Genomic DNA, 22,725 nt, shown 5'->3' with positions numbered 1-22,725 from the left:
TGCTGTGGCCTGGTGTAGGTCGCATTTTCCACAAAAAGCGGAGAAAATAAACAAGCTGTAAACTCTTAAAGTGAAGAAAACCACACAGAAACAATGATAAATAACAGTACTGCGCAAAAACAAGGACGTAGAATGCAATAACATGTACTGCGAAACAACATCAACAAACAAACTAATATTTCACCGAAACGATACTCAATTGTCGATAGCTATCGACCTACATGTAGCTCGAGGCAAAAAGATTCTGTAAGCTAAACAAAACAGTATTATCATCAGTAGAGGGTGACGATAGATAGTTACCTTGACAATCAAAGGGTTAAACAACACGAAGGAAAACACTGTCACCAGCCAGCAGAGGACATGAAAGCAGCAGCTCGCAAAATGTGAGGGTGTCAACATCTGGGGTGGTAATCAGGTTTTTTTTTTTTTTTTTTTTAAGGGCGCAAAACTGCTAAGGTCATTAGCGCCCGGTCTGTGACTTAGGAAACAGTAAAAAAACGAAAACGGAAACTAGCAGCAATGGGAACGAAAGTCATAAAATTGGAGAAACTAAAAGCAGAAGAAAGGCTTAAAAATTCACTACAGAAGGGGGTTGGTTGTCCCAAAAAAACTTCAGATGACTGACGTCATTTCACTGGCACGAATGAACTCTAGAACGCGATCGGTCGATCACTGACATTAATGAACTCGAGAATGCGATCAGCTGAGTGCGTGTCATCTGCTAAAATTGACGATATATCAGGCGACAGCTGTAGACAGGCGCATAACGGAGTAAAATAGGGGCACTCAATTAAAAGGTGTCTTACCGTCCACAACTGAGAGCAGTGGGGACAGAGTGGGGGAGGATCGCCGCTTAAAAGATGTCTATGGCTAAAAAGACAGTCCCCTATCCGGAGTCTAGTTAAAATTACCTCCTCCCGACGACGCGTTCGGGAGGAAGAGGTCCAAGCACAAGGAAGAGTTTTCACGTCCCGCAATTTATTTTGGGGAAGTGTCGACCAGTGAGCGTGCCATAAATGAACAACACTACGACATAAAACGCTCCGTAGATCGGCGACGGGAATCGATGGAATAGCTGGCCGAAGAAGAGAGACTGCAGCCTTGGCTGCAATATCGGCGGCCTCATTTCCGCAGATACCAACGTGTCCCGGGAGCCAGAGGAACGCCACCGAGACGCCCCCCAGGTGGAGCAAGCGCAGACAGTCCTGAATCCGGTGGACCAGAGGGTGCACAGGGTAAAGAGCTTGGAGACTGAGGAGAGAGCTGAGAGAATCGGAGCAGATAACGTACTGTATCCGCTGATGGCGGCGGATGTAGTGGACAGCCCGGAGAACAGCGTAAAGCTCCGCAGTATAGACCGAACACTGGTCGAGAAGCCGAAAGTGATTTGGGGTGTCGCCAACAACATAGGCACTCCCTACACCTAACGATGTTTTCGAGCCATCGGTGTAAATAAATGTAGCTTCCGTCATTTGTGCACATAGAGCAGCAAATGCCCGACGATAAACAAGTGAAGGGGTACCATCCTTGGGAAATCGACAAAGGTTACGGAGCAGGCAGATCCGGGGACGGAGCCAAGGCGGTGCTGTACCCCAAGTTGTCAAGAAGGTTTTAGGAAAGCGGAAGGAAAGAGAATGGAGCAGTTGACGGAAGTGGACTCCCGGTGGTAGTAGGGAGGAGGGGCGGCCTGCATACCCTACATCAAAGGAGGCGTCGAAAAATGTGTCATGGGCTGGATTAGCAGGCATGGAAGACAGATGGCTGGCATAACGGCTCAGAAGGACTGCTCGCCGATTGGACAACGGAGGTTCAGCAGTCTCAGCATAAAGGCTTTCCACAGGGCTGGTGTAAAAAGCTCCAGACACTAAACGTAATCCACGGTGGTGGATAGAGTCGAGACGCCGAAGAATAGACGGCCGAGCAGAGGAGTAGACTATGCTTCCATAGTCCAATTTTGAGCGCACTAAGGTGCGATAGAGGCGGAGAAGGACCACTCGGTCCGCTCCCCAAGAGGTACCATTCAGGACACGGAGGGTGTTGAGGGATCGCAGACAGCGAGCCGAAAGATACGAAATGTGGGAGGACCAGCATAGATTTCTGTCAAACATAAGACCCAGGAATTTAGCGACGTCTGAAAACGGAAGGTTGACAGGTCCTAGATGTAAGAAGGGTGGAAGAAACTCGTTACGTCACCAAAAATTAACACAAACGGTCTTACTGGGAGAAAAACGGAAGCTGGTTCCGATGCTCCAAGAGTGGAGGCGATCGAGACATCCTTGAAGACGTCGTTCAAGAAGGCTGGTCCGTTGAGAGCTGTAGTAGATCGCAAAATCGTCCACAAAGAGAGAGCCCGAGACATCAGGAAGGAGACAATCCATAATTGGATTGATGGCAATGGCAAACAGTACAACACTCAGCACGGAGCCCTGGGGTACCCCGTTTTCTTGGGAGAAAGTACGGGAGAGAGTAGTGTTCACCCGCACCCTAAATGTGCGCTCTGCCATAAATTCACGAAGAAAAAGGGGGCAGCCGACCTCGAAAGCCCCAAGAGAACAGTGTGCGTAGGATACCTGTCCTCCAACAAGTATCGTATGCTCTCTCCAGATCAAAAAATATTGCTACTGTTTGGCGTTTCCGGAGAAAATTATTCATGATATAAGTGGAGAGAGCAACTAGATGGTCAACTGCAGAACGATGCTTTCGGAATCCGCATTGGGCAGGTGTTAAAAGACTGCGGGATTCCAGCCACCAAGCTAAACGGTAATTCAACATACGCTCCAAAACCTTACAGACACTACTCGTGAGAGAAATGGGGCGATAGCTAGAGGGGAGATGTTTGTCCTTTCCAGGTTTCGGAACAGGGACGACGACAACTTCCCGCCATCGTCGGGGAAAAGTACTGTCGGTCCAAATTCGATTATAAAGGCGAAAGAGGTAACGCAGACTATGGGTTGATAAATGCAGCAACATTTGGACGTGGATACCATCCGGTCCTGGGGCGGAGGAGCGAGAAGAAGAGAGTGCATGCTGGAGTTCCCGCATGGAGAAAACAGTATTGTAGCTTTCGCTATTTTGAGAGGAGAAAGCAAGAGGTCGCTCTTCCGCTGCACGTTTCTTCGGGAGAAACGCTGGCGGGTAATTGGAAGAGCTCGAAAACTCAGCAAAGTGCTGTCCCAAGGCGTTAGAAATTTCGAAGGGGTCCACTAATGTATCATGCGCAACAGTGAGCCCGGAGACCGGGGAGAAACTAGGCGCGCCTGATAACCGTCGAAGCCGACTCCAAACTTCCGAGGAGGGAGTGAAGGTGTTAAATGAGCTAATAAAGAATTTCCAGCTTGCCTTCTTGCCATCGCGGATGACGCGACGGCATAGCGCACGGAGCTGCTTACAGCGGATACAGTTGGCCAAAGTAGGATGGTGACGGAAAATGCGAAGAGCACGTCGCCGCTCACGTAGTGCGTCACGGCATGCCTCGTTCCACCAAGGAACTGGGGGGCACCGGGTCAATTCGGAGGTGCGTGGTATTGAACGTTCCGCAGCTGTAAGAATAACGTCGGTAATATGTGTGACCTCATCGTCGACGCTGGGAAAGCGACGGTCATCGAATGTCGCTAGAGACGAAAAGTGTCCAATCGGCTTGGGCAAACTTCCAGCGTCGCGGGCGCATATATGGCAGTTGAGGCTGCAGTCTGAGGACACATGGAAAGTGGTCACTAGAGTGTGTATCATCAAGGGCGAACCATTCGAAGCGCCGAGCTAGCGGAACAGTACCGACCGCAAGGTCCAAATGAGATAAATTTGTCGTGGAGGCAGACAAAAATGTGGGGACCCCAGTGTTGAGGCAAACTAGATGCGCTTGGTGGAAGATGTCTAGCAATATGGAGCCAAGTGGACAAGGATGTGGAGATCCCCAAAGCGGGTGGTGGGCATTGAAGTCCCCAACCAGCAAATAGGGGGGTGGAAGCTGACCAAGAAGATGAAGATCAGCTCGTGCCATTGGTGTGGACGATGGAATGTATACAGTACAAAGAGAGAACGTGTATCCGGAAAGGGAAAGACGGACGGCGACAGCTTGGAAGGAAGTGTTTAAGGGGATTGGGTGACAATGGAGAGTATCATGAGTCCTCCATGGGCTGGAGAGCCTTCAACAGAGGGGAGATCATATCGGACGGACTGAAAATGATGGAGAACAAAGTGGTCATGGGGACGCAGCTTTGTTTCCTGAAGACAGAAGATGACCGGCGAGTAGGATCGTAAGAGGATCGACAATTCATCCCTATTGGCTCGAATGCCGCGGATATTCCAGTGGATAATGGACATGGGGTGAACAGAAAATGGAGGAATGTGACCAAAGTTGCTGTCAACCCAAAGACTGCTCGGAGCTAGCGACCGACAGCATTGAATGGCAGTCAGCCGAAGGCAAAAGATCCTGATCCATAGGTTGGTCAGGAGCAGCTCCTGCCACCAGCGATCGGCCGGTTGACCGGCCACCAGCAGTGCGCCTCAGCGACACAGAAGACGGCCGAGGGTGATTTCCGCCAGGTGGTGCTGTAGATGGGACACGCCTTGGCGGAGAAGGAGAGGAACTGGGTTTCTTGGTAGCCTTCTTAGAAGTATGATGTTTAGATGAAGGAGGAACCGATGGTTGGGAAGTTGCGGTACGTAAAAACTCTTCACGAGTATGCTCTTTTTTGGAAGGTTTGGTGTCTGACTTTTGGGCTCGAGATTTAGCAGAACCCGATGAAGGGTGAGCCATAGAGTGGGCAGGCGAAAGTGGTGAGGTTGAACGGGCGATCTTTGCGCTGGCCGATCTGACAACCGTGGCACTAAAGGTGAGGTCGCAAGTCTGCGTGGCCACCTCCTTTGTTGGCCGAGGAGAAGCAAGGACAGTGCTGTATTTTCCTGTCTGAGGCACGGTGGGCTGGCGACTGGCGAATAATTTTCGAGCAACAAAGGTCGACACCTTTTCCTTCACTCTTATTTCCTGGATGAGCTTTTCATCCTTAAAAACGGGGCAATCTCGAGAGGAAGCAGCGTGGTCACCCATACAGTTGATGCAGCGAGGGGATGGAGGTGGACAAGCACCCTCATGGGCATTCTTGCCACACGTAACACATTTGGCCGGATTGGAACAGGACTGGCTGGTGTGATTGAACCGCTGAAACCGATAGCAACGCGTAGGGTTTGGGACATAAGGGCGAACGGAAATTATCTCATAGCCTGCTTTGATTTTCGATGGGAGTTGAACTTTGTCAAATGTCAAGAAGACAGTGCGGGCTGGGAAGCAGTCATTAAAGTGAAGCACATTGTGTTGGGCAGCATGTTCAGCAACTGGTTGGTGTAGTTGCCTCTTGGCCATAATTCTTTAGTGGCCATTCACACAGACATACAGTTAGTTTGTTGTCATGCCAGCATAGAATGCAGCACAATGGTGGCAGTTGACTTGTAGATCAGATGACTGGTTTCACAGGTAGACCTGTCCGATGGGATAGGTGACTGGATGGGAGTTGGTGGTGGTGGTGGTGGGACGTATGGAACAGGTTTAGCATCTAGGTCTACTGCAGGGATTTGAGCCATAAGGCAAGGGGTTGGGAGCAAGGGTTCAATGGGCAGCAGAATACCGATGTGAGAGTGGTGGGAAGGATATAGTGGGTAGGGCATTCTTCATTTCAGGGCACAATGAGAGGTAGTCAAAACCTTGGCAGAAAATGTGATTCAGTTGCTCCAGGCCTGGGTGGTACTGATGACAGGCAGGACGGTGGTATGTAGGCGGACACTGGGAAGACAAGGCATCTTCAGTCTGTGACACGTTCAGTGTTACCCTTGGTATATTTGTAGAGAGGCTATTTGTCACTACTGAGGCAATGGCCACAGGTGGCTAGTCTGCATGGAAGGGATTTCTTTGTATGGTATGAGTGGCAGCTGTCTAAGTGGAGGTGTTGGTGGCTGTGACATGGACAACAGTAGTGTGGTCATTTTTTAGATAGATGTCAATATCAAGGAAGGTGGCTTATGACTATATGTACATCAGTCTAAGTCCATCTTCCATCACGTTTGTTTAAATTGGACAGCAAGTATTTAATTAATAAAACAGAACATATTGTTTATCCCATGAAACGTGTCAATTTCATATACTGTTCAAATTCATCACTGCACACAGTTAATGAAAACATGTCTTTCAAATCTTATTACAGTACTCAGTAAAACTGAATAGTTACCAACTACTAGTGATGGAAACCCCCTTAGGGCTGCACTACCTCGGTTGTTACAGACTGGATATAAAGAGGAGTTCACGCAATGGAACTATTGCATGTGGATAGAGGGAGGATAGAACCTGTACACCAACAGCAGAAGAAAGGAAGGAAAAGGAGTGTAAAGACAGAAAGGGGGCACGGGAGACCCCAAAGACTGGTACCCCTCCCACCCTGGACTACCCTTCTGGGGGAGGTTTTACACTGGTGGACCAGATAGCAGTGGTGTTTGTCAATTCTACAGAATCTTCTTCACACCATGCCTCTTACTATGGTATGCCAATGGAAAGTATGATGCAGTTGCCTAGTTCAATTTCCAGAGACAAAGAAGAGAATAATGAAAGGTGAGACTATTGTACTGAATCTTACACCTGCTTATTCAAAGGTTTCAGAGACAATTGCTCATTTCTGTAGAATGAGGATTGATTCAACTTAGTTACTAAGCACAATTACCATTACCAAACAAACTCGTACAATCCATACCATTTCATTAAAAAACCACACACACACACACACACACACACACACACACACACACAGTATAATGCCTTTCCCCACAATAATTATTCGAACTCTACTTGCTCATAATAAAATAGAAATCCTCTCCGGTTGTGTTGGAATGCTGGGTTAAACTAATAGAGTTGTACCTATTAAGGAAGGCAGCATCTCTTAATGTTACAATGAAACTAAAATATCCTTTCAAAAATGTGGGTAAACCAAAACATTTGCTATTGAATAATAGAACACAGTTTTTTAGCCAGGAAGTTTAAAACATTTTTGGCATGGGAAGGTGTGAACAATATAATAATTTCTAAATATCATTCACAAAGTAACCCAGCATCAAGGGTCATGCACAAGTTGGGCAGGCATTGTCAGACTTACTGCATGGCTAGACATTCAAAATGCATACATATGGTGAGAGAATTTGAAAATCTGCTAAATGAGTTGTCACATTCAGTTACAAAGGTTTCCCCAAGGGGAACAGTAGGAGTACACAAAGAAGGAGAATCCCTCCTAAAGTGGGGTGAGTGACCACAGGAGGATGGTACATAGGTGTCAAAGGGCAATAATGTGCAAGATTTGCTATTGAGAGAGGCTGAGAAAAGGATAAAGAGATGGGAGAAAGGTATACCTATGCAGTACAAGGTGGTCAATTTGGTCACCTTGTGGGATGTGAAACTGGCCAAAAATCACATCTAGGATGACCAGCTCGGCAGTCCTCATCAATTAGGACCAGACTCATCTTCTGAAGTCCCAAAAGTGGCAAGTCAAAATGCTTAATAGTGCTGGCAGGTCACATTTTTGTTATATTATGTAATTTGACGTATTTGGAAGGAGATAAAGTTTCATGAAATGATTCTTTAAAACAGTTTCCTATATATACAGCTGAAATACAGTTCATACTCAATTACAAGAAATTCAATTTACAACAACTGTTTGTATGTCTATCCAACTTAGACAATTCCAAGACTTCTGTGGACACAGCAAAGGCTTCATCACCCTGTTATGTCTTGCTATACAACTTAAGATTTCCTTGAGACAGTCATATACACACCATAAATGTCAGTTCCAGTCTGTCTCCAGTAGCAGCCTATGAACTGACAGTTTGAGTAGTATCAATTGCGTACATGTAATATCTGAATAGTTCAAACAATACAGCACATCTAATAATTTACCACCACCAATTAAATGATTTTCATTGTATTTTTCTTACCGTATTTTACTGTTGTCATCAATTGGAGACAGCAAATCAAACAGCTCTTCGTTGTACAACTCCAGAAAAGACACTCTAATGGTGTACTCAACATCTTGTATTCGCAGTTCATCAATTAGATGTCCTACAGCTCTTGGAATAACACCAGCAAGAGGATCCTAAATTAAAATGACACTGTTTTAACACAAAGCTTCCAGTTCTTTGGTTTCATTAGACTTTAACCATGTAAATGTCTCAATTTTAAGACAAATGCATTTATTACATCTGTTACATGTTTGATGTCTCAGCCTGTTCAGGTCAACTGAAATTTGGTCCAGTCAAGTGTTATTATCCTCACTGATATTAAGACGTGTAATGCATAAAAAATTAAGTAGAATAATAAACAAATTAAACAATGGAAAACCCAGAAAGTAATAACAAGAATATTATAGTGAAAACAATTAGATTGATAATTACCACATAGAGAGAAGTTGCAAACAGACACAAAAAGACTGTTACACATTTGAACTTTTGGCCGAAGATGATGTGCTGATTGTAGGAGCATGCAGGGACACAATGGAAACAGTAGGGATGGATGTAGGAGTGTGCAGGAACATGATGGAGGCAGGGTAGGGCTGCCAGGTGCACTTGGGAGGTTCAAGGAGAGGGGAGGGGAGCAGAAAAGGAGAGGAGCAGGGGGGGGGGGGGTGTATCAAAAAAATCTGGGTACACGGAATTCTAATAAACGTTCTATAAATATTAATAAAATAAATTCTAATACATTTTGTTTTTTTCCAGACTGAATGATGGCTCTGTCTAAATAAGTAAAAGTTAGTATTCGAAGTGGAAGAGAAGGATCGTCCTATCACAAAACTGCAGAAGAATTTAACCTTTGACACCCTCATCAGCAATCTATTTGTTTTACTGCCATCAGGAAATTAATCACCAAGTTTAAAGTAATAGGGAGTATGTTGGAAAACCACATTTTGGATGACCCACGACTTTAGACGAAATTAAAGAGGCTGTCTTTGCTAACTTTATGCTAGCCCAAAGAAATCACTTCATCTGACATTCATGGAGTTGGGTGTTCCAAGGTCAACCATCTAAAAACTCCTGGCAGAGGAGAGGTTTCATCTGCAAAAGATACAGCTATTGCACCCCTTAAATGAAGATGGCCCCGACAGACACAGATGTGTGAATGGTTTGCAGACAAATTGGATGAAAATTTCAACTTTACTGAAGACTGTTTGTAGTGAAGTGATGAAGTTGTGTTTTATGTCAATGGTGAAGTGAACAGAAAATCTTTGATACTGGTCTCAAAGCAATCCACACTGGGTGAGTGCATCCAAACAGCAGGGCTGCCAAAAGGTGATTATGTGTGCTTCGTGGAAAGCTCTTCTTTGAAGAAGAAAATGTAACAGATGAGATTTATCGGAACATGCCGAGAGAGAAATTTATGTCTCAAACTGAGTGTTGGTTTTGGGTGACAGACTTCCAGACTGGTTTCAGCAGGGTAAGAGCCCTGCCCATTTTTCTGCAGCTGTTAAGAGACTGGTTGAATGACAATTTTCCTGATTGGATTGGGAGAAGAGGTCACGTGGAGTGTTCGCCTCATTCGCCAGACCTTTCTCCCCTTTATTTCTTTTTCTGGGGTATGCTGAAAGAGAATGTTTTCTCTATGAAGATTACAAATTTAAACCACCTGACAGAACACACTACCATTCAGTGTGCTAAGATTGATGGCAATTCCAACCTATTTCATCGAGTTCACCTACATCGTGCAGAGCTCATCAAATTACGCATTGAAAAGCATGGAGATCATGTTGAAAACAACATTCATTAATGTTAAAGTGACTAAAACATGCTTTATTATTATTTTTTAGAATTCCCCGTGTGCCCATATACCCTGTACAAGGCTGCGTAGTGCCGGAATGAGAGGAGGGAAGGGAGTGGGTGGGTGAAGGACCAGTTGATGATTTTTTTTTTTTTTTTTTTTTTTTTTGGGGGGGGGGGGGGGGGGTACCAGGACGTAGGACATATTGTAAGGAGAGTTCCCACCTGCACAGTGCAGAAAAGCTGGTGTTGGTAGAAAGTAGGCAGAGGTCGCGGGCTGGGAAGCAGTCATTAAAGTGAAGCACATTGTGTTGGGCAGCATGTTCAGCAACTGGTTGGTGTAGCTGCCTCTTGGCCATAATTCTTTAGTGGCCATTCACACAGACATACAGTTAGTTTGTTGTCATGCCAGCATAGAATGCAGCACAATGGTGGCAGTTGACTTGTAGATCAGATGACTGGTTTCACAGGTAGACCTGTCCGATGGGATAGGTGACTGGATGGGAGTTGGTGGTGGTGGTGGTGGGACGTATGGAACAGGTTTAGCATCTAGGTCTACTGCAGGGGTTTGAGCCATAAGGCAAGGGGTTGGGAGCAAGGGTTCAATGGGCAGCAGAATACTGATGTGAGAGTGGTGGGAAGGATATAGTGGGTAGGGCATTCTTCATTTCAGGGCACAATGAGAGGTAGTCAAAACCTTGGCAGAAAATGTGATTCAGTTGCTCCAGGCCTGGGTGGTACTGATGACAGGCAGGACGGTGGTATGTAGGCGGACACTGGGAAGACAAGGCATCTTCAGTCTGTGACACGTTCAGTGTTACCCTTGGTATATTTGTAGAGAGGCTATTTGTCACTACTGAGGCAATGGCCACAGGTGGCTAGTCTGCATGGAAGGGATTTCTTTGTATGGTATGAGTGGCAGCTGTCTAAGTGGAGGTGTTGGTGACTGTGATATGGACAACAGTAGTGTGGTCATTTTTTAGATAGATGTCAATATCAAGGAAGGTGGCTTGTTAGGTTGACAATGATCAGGTGAAGTGAATCAGGGACAAGTGGTTGAGGTTCTGGAGGAATGTGGATACGGTGTCCTCACACTCGGTCCAGATCATGATGTCATCAATGAATCAACCAGGTAAAGGGTTTGAGCTTCTGGGTGGTTAGCAAGCGTTCCTCTAGGTGGCTCATGAATAAGTTGGCACAGGATAGTGCCATGTGGATGCTCGCTGCTGGAACACAAATGTGTGACAGGTGGTTCCTTCAAATAGTGAAGTAACTGGAGGTGAGAGTGTAACTTACCATGGTGACGAGGAACGCTGTTTTAAGTCTTGAGTCAGTTGGGCACTTCAGTAGCAGCAAGGCCATGGGCATTAGGGACATCAGTACAGAGGGAGGTGGCATCAACAGTGACAAGCAGGGTGCTGTGTGGTAAGGGAGGAAATTGTTAGCATCTTTTTCATAGGAGTGCAGGTTATGGGTAATAGGCTACAGGTGGCGTTCTATGAGAGCATAGATTCCCTTAATGGGGTCACAGTAAACAGCCACAATGGGGCATCTTTGGTGGTTGGGCTTATGTATTTCCTTTGGAAAGAACTGATATTTCAATGGGACTAAGGTTTGTGAAGGAGAGGTTGATGATTGTGTTTCAAGGTCTGTCTAGGTTCTGGATTCTGTATGGTTGTGGGAGTGAGTTCCTGAGGGCATGATAAATCTAGCAGATATGTGAGGCAGAGTTTGTCAGTTATGAGGGGATAGAGGAGAGAGATGTGGGCTGTTGCAGAAGTAGTGAACAGTGGTAGTCCCGTGTGGGAGTAGATGGTAAACACGTCCTATCAACATGAGCTTTACTGAATTGTGCAGGTGGGAATTCCCCGTGTAGTATACCCTACATTCTGATAATCCCCTCCCGGCCTGGGCCTCTAACTTTGCTAGTCCCTGTGTTACATCCACCTATCCCCTCCTGTGCTCCGACTCCAGCACTACACTGCCTTCTCCTGTTCTACCAATACACACCTGAGTCTTTTCCCTTTTCTCTACTTTCTCCTTTTCCACTCCCATCCACACCCCTCAAACCTCCAAACAGCACCTAGCAGCCCTATCCTCTCCCCATCACATCTCTGCATGCTCCTACACACAGCACTATATCTTCCGCCACCCTAACCCTAGCATCCCTTCCCCTCCCTGCCCCAAACTCTTCCTTACCATCCCCCCTACCCACAGATTGTTTCTCCCATCAACCGCATCTACTGTGCATAGGCCAGCAGTGCCAAAAGACAGTGGTAAACACATGTGCAAGTTGTGCTTTTGGGAAATATTGTGTGTTTTCTACTTTAGAAGGCTTTTTGGTAGAAAGTTACAATGTATATCAGTCTTTTAGCGTGTCTGCATTTTAACAAGTTATCTTAAAAAGCTGCAGAGCTTTCACATATTCCAGTCCTTTAAACTGTTTCACTGTTGATGTATTTGTCTATATGCTTTCTGCACATAAAACAGACAACTCCTTAACCATTACTATTATGTGAGCACAGGAGCAAATTCTGTGACTGTTATGCCTTTTTTTTTGTTAAATCAATAAGGATGAGAATAACTCATGAATTCATTTCTTGTCAACAATGTTGTTCTCACGCAGCTCACTCAAATTGCTGTGTGTTGCCATGCCCACTTATCTTGGCTCACCAAGTGTACCATGTTTGGAACCAGTTATAGCTGACCAAACCATCCGAAATGCTCACCACTTTGAATCAACCAGTGAACAATTGTACCCTGACCAATGTAACAGATGTGCCAAGTATTGTCCTCAAACCCTATGTAATACAATTCTTACAGATGACATCTTTATTGTGACATACAAACTGATTGCTTTAAAGTTCTGATCAATCCACCACTACAAATCTGTTAACAATAGCCAAAAATAATAACAAAAGTAGTTTTAATGTCTTACAAACAGGAAACTAATCTGAAATGTAGCTCGGGTATTTTTTATTGAGTAACTGACAAGGAGAGGGAAATCAGTGGTGCAATTTATTTTTTTAAACTATCTATACGGTGATGCAGGTTAGGATCTCAGGTATCATTCACTGCAGCCATTCACCCTGGTGGACCCCCATTTGAGAGTAATTGAAAAAATCTGAATTTTGTGCGACAGTAGCGTTAAAAAATTATAATTATGTAGTCTAATTGTGTGGTACAATGAACAGGATAACAGCTTCACATCCAAGAGGTTGTGAGTCAAATCTTGTCAAATGAAGTAACTCTTATTTTTAAATATTCATCAGAATAATTCAATCATTTTTATTCAATTAATTGATTTAAATGTAATGTTTTAATTCCACTCCTTTGCTACATAATTTTGATCATAATATCAACTTCTTCATTTGCTCTCATTCTTCTTCCTATCATTTTTCCCCACTCTGAATATTCATTCATGCGTTTCAAATTAATTTTATGTATTAATTTTAATGTAATTTCTTTTGTTTTGTAACCCTGTTTTTTTGTCCACACTACTGCAATTGCTATATTTCTGATTTTGCTCAAGTTTTGTTGTACTTACAAAACTGCCTTACATGTAAATTTTCATCTGCGTTATTTTGTCCGTACTGCAATAGGTATTCAGGTTATGTTCTGAATGTTTGTATGACAACTACCATGCAAACAAAAATTGCACAATAACTGAATACTAAGCAAGAAGTTCATACAGTGATTAAAATAAAGTGTCAATAGAACAGAAATTTAAAAAATAAAAAATTAGTATATTTAATGAGATTTGAACCCACAACCTCCTATATGTGAAGCTGTTACCCTATCCATTATATCACACAACAGGACTATATAAGGCAACTTTTTAATTCTCTTAAATGTCACACAAAATTTCGAATTTTTGTCAATTACTCGCAAATGAGGACACACCAGGGTGAATGGCTGCAGTGTGAGATACTTGGGATCATAACCTACATCACCATAAGTTTCAGAAAGTCTATCACATCACTGGGCACCTCTCCTTGAGAGTACCAATAATAATCCTCAAATAATTTTAGAAAATTTAAATCTGGGACAATGCATTTGTCGTTGATATGTTAGAAATAGTTTTTTAGCAGTGTAACAGTGAGCATAAATTACTATGTATTCATAGTGTACTATATATCAACAGGCCACAAACATATGTAAGGCTACTACTAACTTGGGACTTAGTGCAGGAACTACCAATCCTGCATGATCTGTTTTATGGGCATAATAATTTTTAGGCAGGCAGGATGAAACTTAAAAAATAGGCAGCATTTTGTCACCAGAAGAAACCATGATCTAGTTAGTAATCTCATAGACAAATAGCATCAGAATGATTTATTTTTTGTTGCTTTCATTACGCACACCAGATGGCGCTTCTGACTGCTAACAATCTCTAAATTTTAGATCCAAAGACTGTCTATTCTGCATCTACATCCATAAATACAAAATCAAATAGAGGTAATGCAGTAGGTTTAATAATGAATAAAAAAATAGGCGTGCGGGTAAGCTACTACAAACAGCATAGTGAACGCATTATTGTGGCCAAGATAGACACGAAGCCCATGCCTACTACAGTAGTACAAGTTTATATGCCAACTAGCTCTGCAGATCAAGAAGAAATTGATGAAATGTATGATGAGATAAGAGAAATTATTCAGATAGTGAAGGGAGACGAAAATTTAATAGTCATGGGTGACTCGAATTCGAGTGTAGGAAAAGGGAGAGAAGGAAACATAGTAGGTGAATATGGATTGGGGGTAAGAAATGAAAGAGGAAGCTGTCTGGTAGAATTTTGCACAGAGCATAACTTAATCATAGCTAACACTTGGTTCAACCATCATAAAAGAAGGTTGTATACCTGGAAGAATCACGGACATACTAAAAGGTATCAGATAGATTATATAATGGTAAGACAGAGATTTAGGAACCAGGTTTTAAATTGTAAGACATTTCCAGGGGCAGATGTGGACTCTGACCACAATCTATTGGTTATGAACTGCAGATTAAAACTGAAGAAACTGCAAAAAGGTGGCAATTTAAGGAGATGGGACCTGAATAAACTGACTAAACCAGAAGTTGCGCAGAGTTTCAGGGAGAGCATAAGGGAACAATTGACAGCAGTGTGGGAAAGAAGTACAGTAGAAGAAGAATGGGTAGCTCTGAGGGATGAAGTAGAGAAGGCAGCAGAGGATCAAGTAGGTAAGAAGACGAGGGCTAGTAGAAATCCGTGGGTAACAGAAGAGATACTGAATTTAATTGATGAAAGGAGAAAATATAAAAATGCAGTAAGTGAAGCAGGCAAAAAGGAATACAAACTTCTCACAAATGAGATCAACAGGAAGTGCAAAATGGCTAAGCAGGGATGTAGAGGCTTATCTCACTAGGGGTAAGATAGATACTGCCTACAGGAAAATTAAAGAGACCTTTGGAGAAAAGAGAACCACTTGTATGAATATCAAGAGCTCAGATGGAAACCCAGTTCTAAGCAAAGAAGGGAAAGCAGAAATATGGAAGGAGTATATAGAGCGTCTATACAAGGCCAATGTACTTGAGGATAATATTATAGAAATGGAAGAGAATTTAGATGAAGAGGAAATGGGAGATACAATACTGCGTGAAGAGTTTGCCAGAGCACTGAAAGACCTGAGTCGAAACAAGGCCACGGGAGTAGACAACATTCCATTAGAACTACTGACGGCTTTGGGAGAGCCAGTCCTGACAAAACTCTACCATCTGGTGAGAAAGATGTATGAGACAGGCGAAGTACCCTCAGACTTCAAGAAGAATATAATAATTCCAATCCCAAAGAAAGCAGGTGTTGACAGATGTGAAAATTACTGAACTATCAGTTTAATAAGTCACAGATGCAAAATACTAACACGAACTCTTTACAGACGAATGGAAAAACTGGTAGAAGCCGACCTCGACGAAGATCAGTTTGGATTCCGTAGAAATATTGGAACATGTGAGGCAATACTGACCTTACGACTTATCTTAGAAGAAAGATTAAGGAAAGGCAAACCTACATTTCTAGCATTTGTAGACTTAGAGAAATGCTTTTGACAATGCTGACTGGAACACTCTCTTTCAAATTCTAAACGTGGCAGGGGTAAAATACAGGGAGCGAAAGGCTATTTACAATTTGTACAGAAAGCAGATGGCAGTTATAAGAGTCGAGGGGCATGAAAGGGAAGCAGTGGTTGGGAAGGGAATGAGACAGGATTGTAGCCTCTCCCCAATGTTATTCAATCTGTATATTGAGCAAGCAGTAAAGGAAACAAAAGAAAAATTTGGAGTAGGTATTAAAATCCATGGAGAAGAAATAAAAACTTTGAGGTTCGCCGATGACATTGTAATTCTGTCAGAGACAGCAAAGGACTTGGAAGAGCAGTTGAACGGAATGGACAGTGGCTTGAAAGGAGGATATAAGATGAACAACAAAAGCAAAACGAGGATAATGGAATGTAGTCGAATTAAGTCGGGTGAGGCTGAAGGAATTGGATTAGGAAATGAAACACTTAAAGTAGTAAAGGAGTTTTGCTATTTGGGGAGCAAAATAACTGATAATGGTCGAAATAGAGAAGATATAAAATGTAGACGGGCAATGGCAAGGAAAGCGTTTCTGAAAAAGAGAAATTTGTTAACATCGAGTATAGATATAAGTGTCCGGAAGTCGTTTCTGAAAGTATTTGTGTGGAGTGTAGCCATGTATGGAAGTGAAACATGGACGATAAATAGTTTGGACAAGAAGAGAATAGAAGCTTTCGAAATGTGGTGCTACATAAGAATGCTGAAGATTAGATGGGTACATCACATAACTAATGAGGTGGTGTTGAACCGGATTAGGGAGAAGAGGAGTTTGTGGCACAACTTGACTAGAAGAAGGGATCGGTTGATAGGACATGTTCTGAGGCATCAAGGGATCACCAATTTGTTACTGGAGGCAGCGTGGAGGGTAAAAATCTTAGAGGGAGACCAAGAGATGAATACACTAAGCAGATTCAGAATGATGTAGGCTGCAGTAGGTACTGGGAGATGAAGAAACTTGCACAGGATAGAGTAGCATGGAGAGCTGCATCAAACCAGTCTCAGGACTGAAGACCACAACAACAACAACATCCATACTTCACATGATACTGAGAAGTGCTCTGTACCACACGTCACATTTTCTTATTGCTCCATTCACATATTTAGCACAGGGGAAATGACTTCTTAAGCAATCCTCTCTGTAGGTTGACTGCCTTTTTTCGTTATCTCTCCAAGTAACTGAAGTCTCGCCCATTGTACTTACAATTAAGCCTACATGTTCATTCAATTTTGGTAAACTAATCCAAATACCTGGATGTAACCATCTGCAGGGATTGTTATACACAGGTACTTATAATAGATAACAGACCCAATTGTGAGGATAAAGCTATTCTGAATTTTGTGAAGTGCACATGAAAGGGATTCTGCTGTGTTCTGGAGCCTTCTTCAATTTTAACAATTTGATCTGGCTCTGAACACAAATGTAAGTAACACATGAATCACATTTTTTGCAACAGAGAGAGATGTGAACTGGGCAGTACAGCTTTATGTTCATTTGAACAACAACCAGTCATACAATTAAAAATATCTGGAATAACTGTATATTGTTTACAAGAAATTTTCAATTTAAAAATATTTTCAATGTGTCACTCTCACATATTGTTTTGCAGCATCTTTAGTCCTAGTTATGATATTAACATTATTAACACTCCATACAATTTTCATTTTCTCGTAAGTCAGTATCAGGCACTATTCATCAAGCTCCAAGATTTTTGTTTCGAGTTACTGCAACACTGCATCGACTACCACAATCTTAGTGTTGTGACAACTTGCTGACCACCTCATTTCTGGAGCTACAGCAATCCAATGTTACAACTACTCTTCAGAAGAAAAGTTACAAAATGTTCATGAGTGTATATTCACACTTCTTCACGTGTTCCATGCCAAGTAGGCTAATTTCGAAAAAGGGTGAAATTTTATTTTAACATTGGTAATGTTTTACTTTCACCATTTAATAGTTGCAGAGATACAGTCATTTGTTTGACCCCATAGCGTACCTTTCAACAGTGTACCAATGAGTTATCAGCAACTTTGCGACAGTATCTCGGACAATATTTTCATAAATTAAAGAAAACTAGGCCAAAGTGAAATTTAGCTTTTCAAATCTCCAGAACTGATTGTGAGATAAACCTGACATTGAGTGCAATAAATTACCAACCCAAGGTCTCAGAATATATAATTTCATTCGTCTCTTGCTTTCCAATAGTTTACAAGCAGTGGTCAAATTGAAAATTTTTGTAAAAATCCCTAAAATGGAAATTTTCAGCACACCATTTTTGGAAAAGTATTTCCTGCAAACACAGTTAAACTATTTTCATTAGACTACATTCTGAGCCATCTAAAAAAGCTAGATTTGGTCTTGCAAGACAAGCATATAAGGTGCTAAAAAAAATGAAACAATGAAGGTGTTGTGAAGCTATGCCCCTTCACTGATAAACTAAATCTGACATTTTATTTTGTTTTTCAATTGTTTACTAGTATTTAAGTACAATCAGAAGTCACAATGAAGAGACGTGAGATTTAAACCGAAAAACAAATAAAAAGTGTAAAAAGGGTGTGATTTTTAAACGTACGTTAAGCACTCAACACTATAAAATTCTTTTTCTAAAAATGAAAGGGTGTAAAGAATCCAGCAATAAGCATAGTGCTATTTTCTGCGTATCTAATAATTTAAGGTATTCAACTGAGAGTTCCAGTATGGCAGTTTAAAGTCAGCAATTTGAAGTTTGAAGGACCTGACAAAGATGCAGATAAAATACGTAAAAAGATTAAATGTCTTTGGACAAGCCAGTTAAAGTTATAAAACGCAGAATACGAGCAGCTGCTCGAGCGTCATCAGCTAAAACATCCGGTAAAGTAGATGGCAGGGACAGGACAACACGAAATTGACTAAAACGGGGACACGACAATAAAACATGGCGCACTGTTAATGCCTGACCACAAGGGCACTGCGGGGATGGGTCACCGGAGAGCAGGTAGCGGTGGCTAAACCGGCAATGCCCAATCCGCAACCTGGTCAGAAGGACCTCCTCGCGCCGAGATGGTCGGGGAGGATGTTGTCCAAGCAGTTGGGAACGGTTTTACTGCCCGGAGCTTGTTTCCTTGGAGGGATGACCAAGCATCCCACCACAACGACACAAGCCTCTTACATACAACCCCACGAACGTCAGATGACGGGACACAATGGGAGGCTGGCCGAGGCAGGAGGACTGCAGCCTTGGCTGCAGCATCCGCAGCTTCATTCCCAGGCACTCCTACATGTCCGGGACCCACAGAAAGCTGACAGAACCACCATTATCAGCGAAAGAATGGAGGGACTGCTGTATCCGTTGAATCAAGGGATGGACCGGATAGGGAGCTCCAAGGCTCTGAAGAGCACTGAGTGAGTCAGAGCAGAGTACATATGATGAATGGCGGTGGCGGCAGGCATACTGAACGGCCTGATGGAGAGCAAAAAGCTCGGCCGTAAAGCTGGAACATTGGTCAAGGAGCCGGTATTTAAAGGTGGCGGCCCCGACAACAAAGGCACAGCCGACACCATCGTCAGTTTTGGAGCCATCGGTGTAAATAAAGGCGTGACCGGCAAGTCGAGCACGAAGTTCGACAAACCGTGAGCAATACACTGCAGCCGGAGTACCCTCCTTCGGGAGTGAGCTGAGGTCGAGATAAATATGAACCGGAGCCTGGAGCCAAGGTGGTGTCGGGCTCTCACCCTCTCTGAAGGTGGTAGGGAGGGCAAAATCCAATTGTCGAAGCAGGCGACGGAAGCGGACTCCGGGGGGGCAGCAGTGCAGACACATACAACCCGTACTGACGGTCGAGAGAATCGGCGAAGAAGGACTTGTAAGAGGGGTGGTCGGGCAGAGACAACAGCCGGCAGGCATACCGACACAGCAGTACGTCACGCCAGTAGGTCAACGGTAACTCGGCAGCTTCAGCATAAAGACTCTCGACAGGACTAGTGTAGAAGGCTCCGGTAGCAAGACGTATCCCCCGATGGTGGATGGAGTTGAGCCGGCGTAAGAGGGACGGCCGAGCGGACGAGTAGACGAAGCTCCCATAATCCAGCTTCGATCGGACTATGGACCAATACAAGCGAAGCAGGACAGTGCCATCCGCTCCCCAAGATGAACCGCTAAGAACTCTGAACACATTAAGGGAACGTGTACAACGGGCCGCCAAATAAGAGACATGTGGAGAGCAACACAGTTTCCTGTCCAACGTGAGCCCTAGAAACTTAGTTGTGTCCACGAATGGGAGAACAACGGGACCGAGATGTAAGGATGGCGGAAGGAACGCTTTATATCGCCAAAAGTTGATGCAAACCGTCTTTTCTTCAGAGAACCGGAAGCCATTTGCCACGCTCCACGAGTAGAGGCTGTCTAGACAACGCTGAAGGCAGCGCTCCAGGAGGCATGTTCTCTGGGCACTGCAGTAGATCGCGAAGTCATCGACAAAGAGAGAGCCTGAGACATTAGGTGGAATGCAATCCATAATTGGATTGATCGCGATGGCAAAAAGGGCTACGCTCAAGACTGAGCCCTGAGGCACTCCGTTCTCCTGGAGGAAGACGTCGGACAATACGGAGCCCACACATACCCTAAACTTTCGATCCGTTAAAAAGGAATCAATAAAAAGGGGCAGGCGACCGCGTAGGCCCCACCTGTGCATAGTGCGGAGGATACCTCCTCTCAAACAGGTATCATAAGCCTTCTCCAAGTCGAAGAACACGGCTACCGTTTGGCGCCTTCGCAAAAAGTTGTTCATGATGAATGTCGACAAGGTCACAAGGTGGTCAACAGCGGAGCGGCGGCGACGAAAGCCGCATTGGACATTAGTAAGTAGCCGTCGAGATTCAAGAATCCAGACTAACCGAGCATTAACCATGCGCTCCATCACCTTACAGACACAGCTTGTAAGAGAAATGGGGCGGTAACTAGAAGGAAGGTGTCTATCCTTCCCGGATTTGGGTATAGGAACAACAACAGCGTCACGCCAACGCATGGGGACTTGACCTTCGGTCCAGACGCGATTGTAGGTACGAAGAAGGAAGCTTTTGCCCACCGGAGAAAGGTGTGCCAGCATCTGAACGTGAATGGCATCTGGCCCCGGAGCAGAGGACCGGGACAGTGCAAGCGCACGTTCGAGTTCCCGCATAGTAAAGGGGGCATTATAGGTTACCAGATTCAGCGAGTGGAAGGAAGGTCGCCGAGCCTCTGCTGCCTCTTTCCTGGGAAGGAAGACAGGATGGTAATGGGCGGAGCTTGAAACCTCCGCGAAAAAGTGGCCAAAGGCGTTGGAGACAGCCACAGGATCAACAAGGACCGCATTACCTGAGGTCAGGCCAGGTACCGAGGAGTGGGCCTTAATGCCCGACAGCCGGCGCAGGCTACCCCAAACGACGGAAGAGGGAGTAAAACTGTTAAAGGAGCTGGTGAAAGAGGCCCAACAAGCTTTTTTGCTGTCTTTGATGACACTACGGCTTTGCGCTCGGAGTAGTTTGTATTCAATACAATTCGCCAACGTAGGATGGCGGCGAAAGGTGCGTAAAGCACGTCGTCGAGCACGGATAGCGTCCCTACAAGCCTCGTTCCACCAGGGGACGGAAACGCGACGTGAAGAAGAAGTAGTACGAGGAATGGAACGTTCGGCAGCATTGATGATAACAGCCGTGAGGTATTCGACCTGACTGTCACAACTGGGAAAATCGTGGTCCGGAAAGGTCGCCAGGGATGAGTAAAGTCCCCAGTCAGCTTTCAGTATGTTCCAGCTCGAAGGACATGGGGATGGGGTGTGGTGCAGGAGACGAACGACACAGGGGAAGTGGTCGCTCGAATAGGTGTCAGAAAGGACATACCACTCGAACCGACGAGCAAGAGTGGTAGAACAGATCGAGAGGTCCAAGTGGGAGTAGGTATGCGTAGAGTCCGAGAGGAAAGTTGGGGCGCCGGTATTGAGGCAGACAAGATTGAGATGGTTGAAGACATCTGCCAAGAGTGAGCCTCTTTGACAGGATGCAGGAGAGCCCCAAAGGGGATGATGGGCATTGAAGTCGCCAAACAATAAAAACGGCGGGGGAAGCTGAACGATCAGGTGCATCATGTCAGCCCGACTAACAGCAGACGACGGTGGAGTGTAGATGGTACAAACTGAAAAAGTAAAAGCAGAAAGAGTAATGCGGACAGCTATTGCTTGGAGTGGGGTGGTCAATGGGATGGGATGGTAATAGACATCGTCCCGAACGAGCAACATGACCCCACCATGAGCTGGGATACCGTCCACAGGGGTGAGGTCATACCGCTCCGAGGTATAGTGGGTAAAGGCAATACGGTCAGACGGGCCCAACTTGGTTTCCTGGAGTCCAAAGACGAGCGGACAGTGCAGGCGGAGGAGCAGTTGTAATTCCTCCCGATGAGATCGAATACCTCTTATGTTCCAATGAAACAACGCCATCGCTAGTCAAAAAGTTGGGGGAACGAGACGGGGGAAGAGCTGGTCACCTCGACGGCCGCGGAGGGCCAGGTTGCGAGGGAACAACTCTACAACCGACGGGAGGCGGATCCGGTTCCATTGACTCGTCGCCAGCTGCGGCCGCTGTCCCTGGTTGTGTAGGAGGGGCAGCATCATTTGCCGACGAAAGGCCAGCTGAGCGCCTGGCAGCAGAGCGTCCTGGCGAAACTGAGGACGGACGGGAGCAGCAACTCACGGATGGAGCGTCAGACGAAACGTGCCGGGGTGGAGAGGGGATAGAGACTACTTCTTGGAGGCCTTCTTGGAAGGCCGAGGAGGCACAGGGATGGTGGGCTGGACCCGAAGAAGGTCCTCACGCGCGGGTCCATTTTGGAACGCCGGACCTCGGAA

At 44.8% G+C, this 22,725-nt stretch overlaps 1 protein-coding gene across 1 annotated transcript in view; it reads right to left on the bottom strand.

The window, feature by feature from the left end:
* The window catches only part of LOC126188002 (kinesin-like protein KIF11-A), a 204,959-nt gene that overhangs the window by 160,794 nt on the left and 21,440 nt on the right, over window positions 1-22,725 (bottom strand). The window contains exon 4 of the mRNA XM_049929415.1: window positions 7,966-8,123. Coding sequence (XP_049785372.1) covers window positions 7,966-8,123 — 158 coding nt within the window. The remainder of the gene's footprint in view (window positions 1-7,965; window positions 8,124-22,725) is intronic.

Source organism: Schistocerca cancellata, chromosome 1 (genome assembly GCF_023864275.1).
Source record: "Schistocerca cancellata isolate TAMUIC-IGC-003103 chromosome 1, iqSchCanc2.1, whole genome shotgun sequence".
NCBI lineage: Eukaryota > Metazoa > Arthropoda > Insecta > Orthoptera > Acrididae > Schistocerca > Schistocerca cancellata.
Note: the sequence above shows the minus strand (reverse complement) of the source record. Positions and strands in the feature narration are given on the sequence as shown.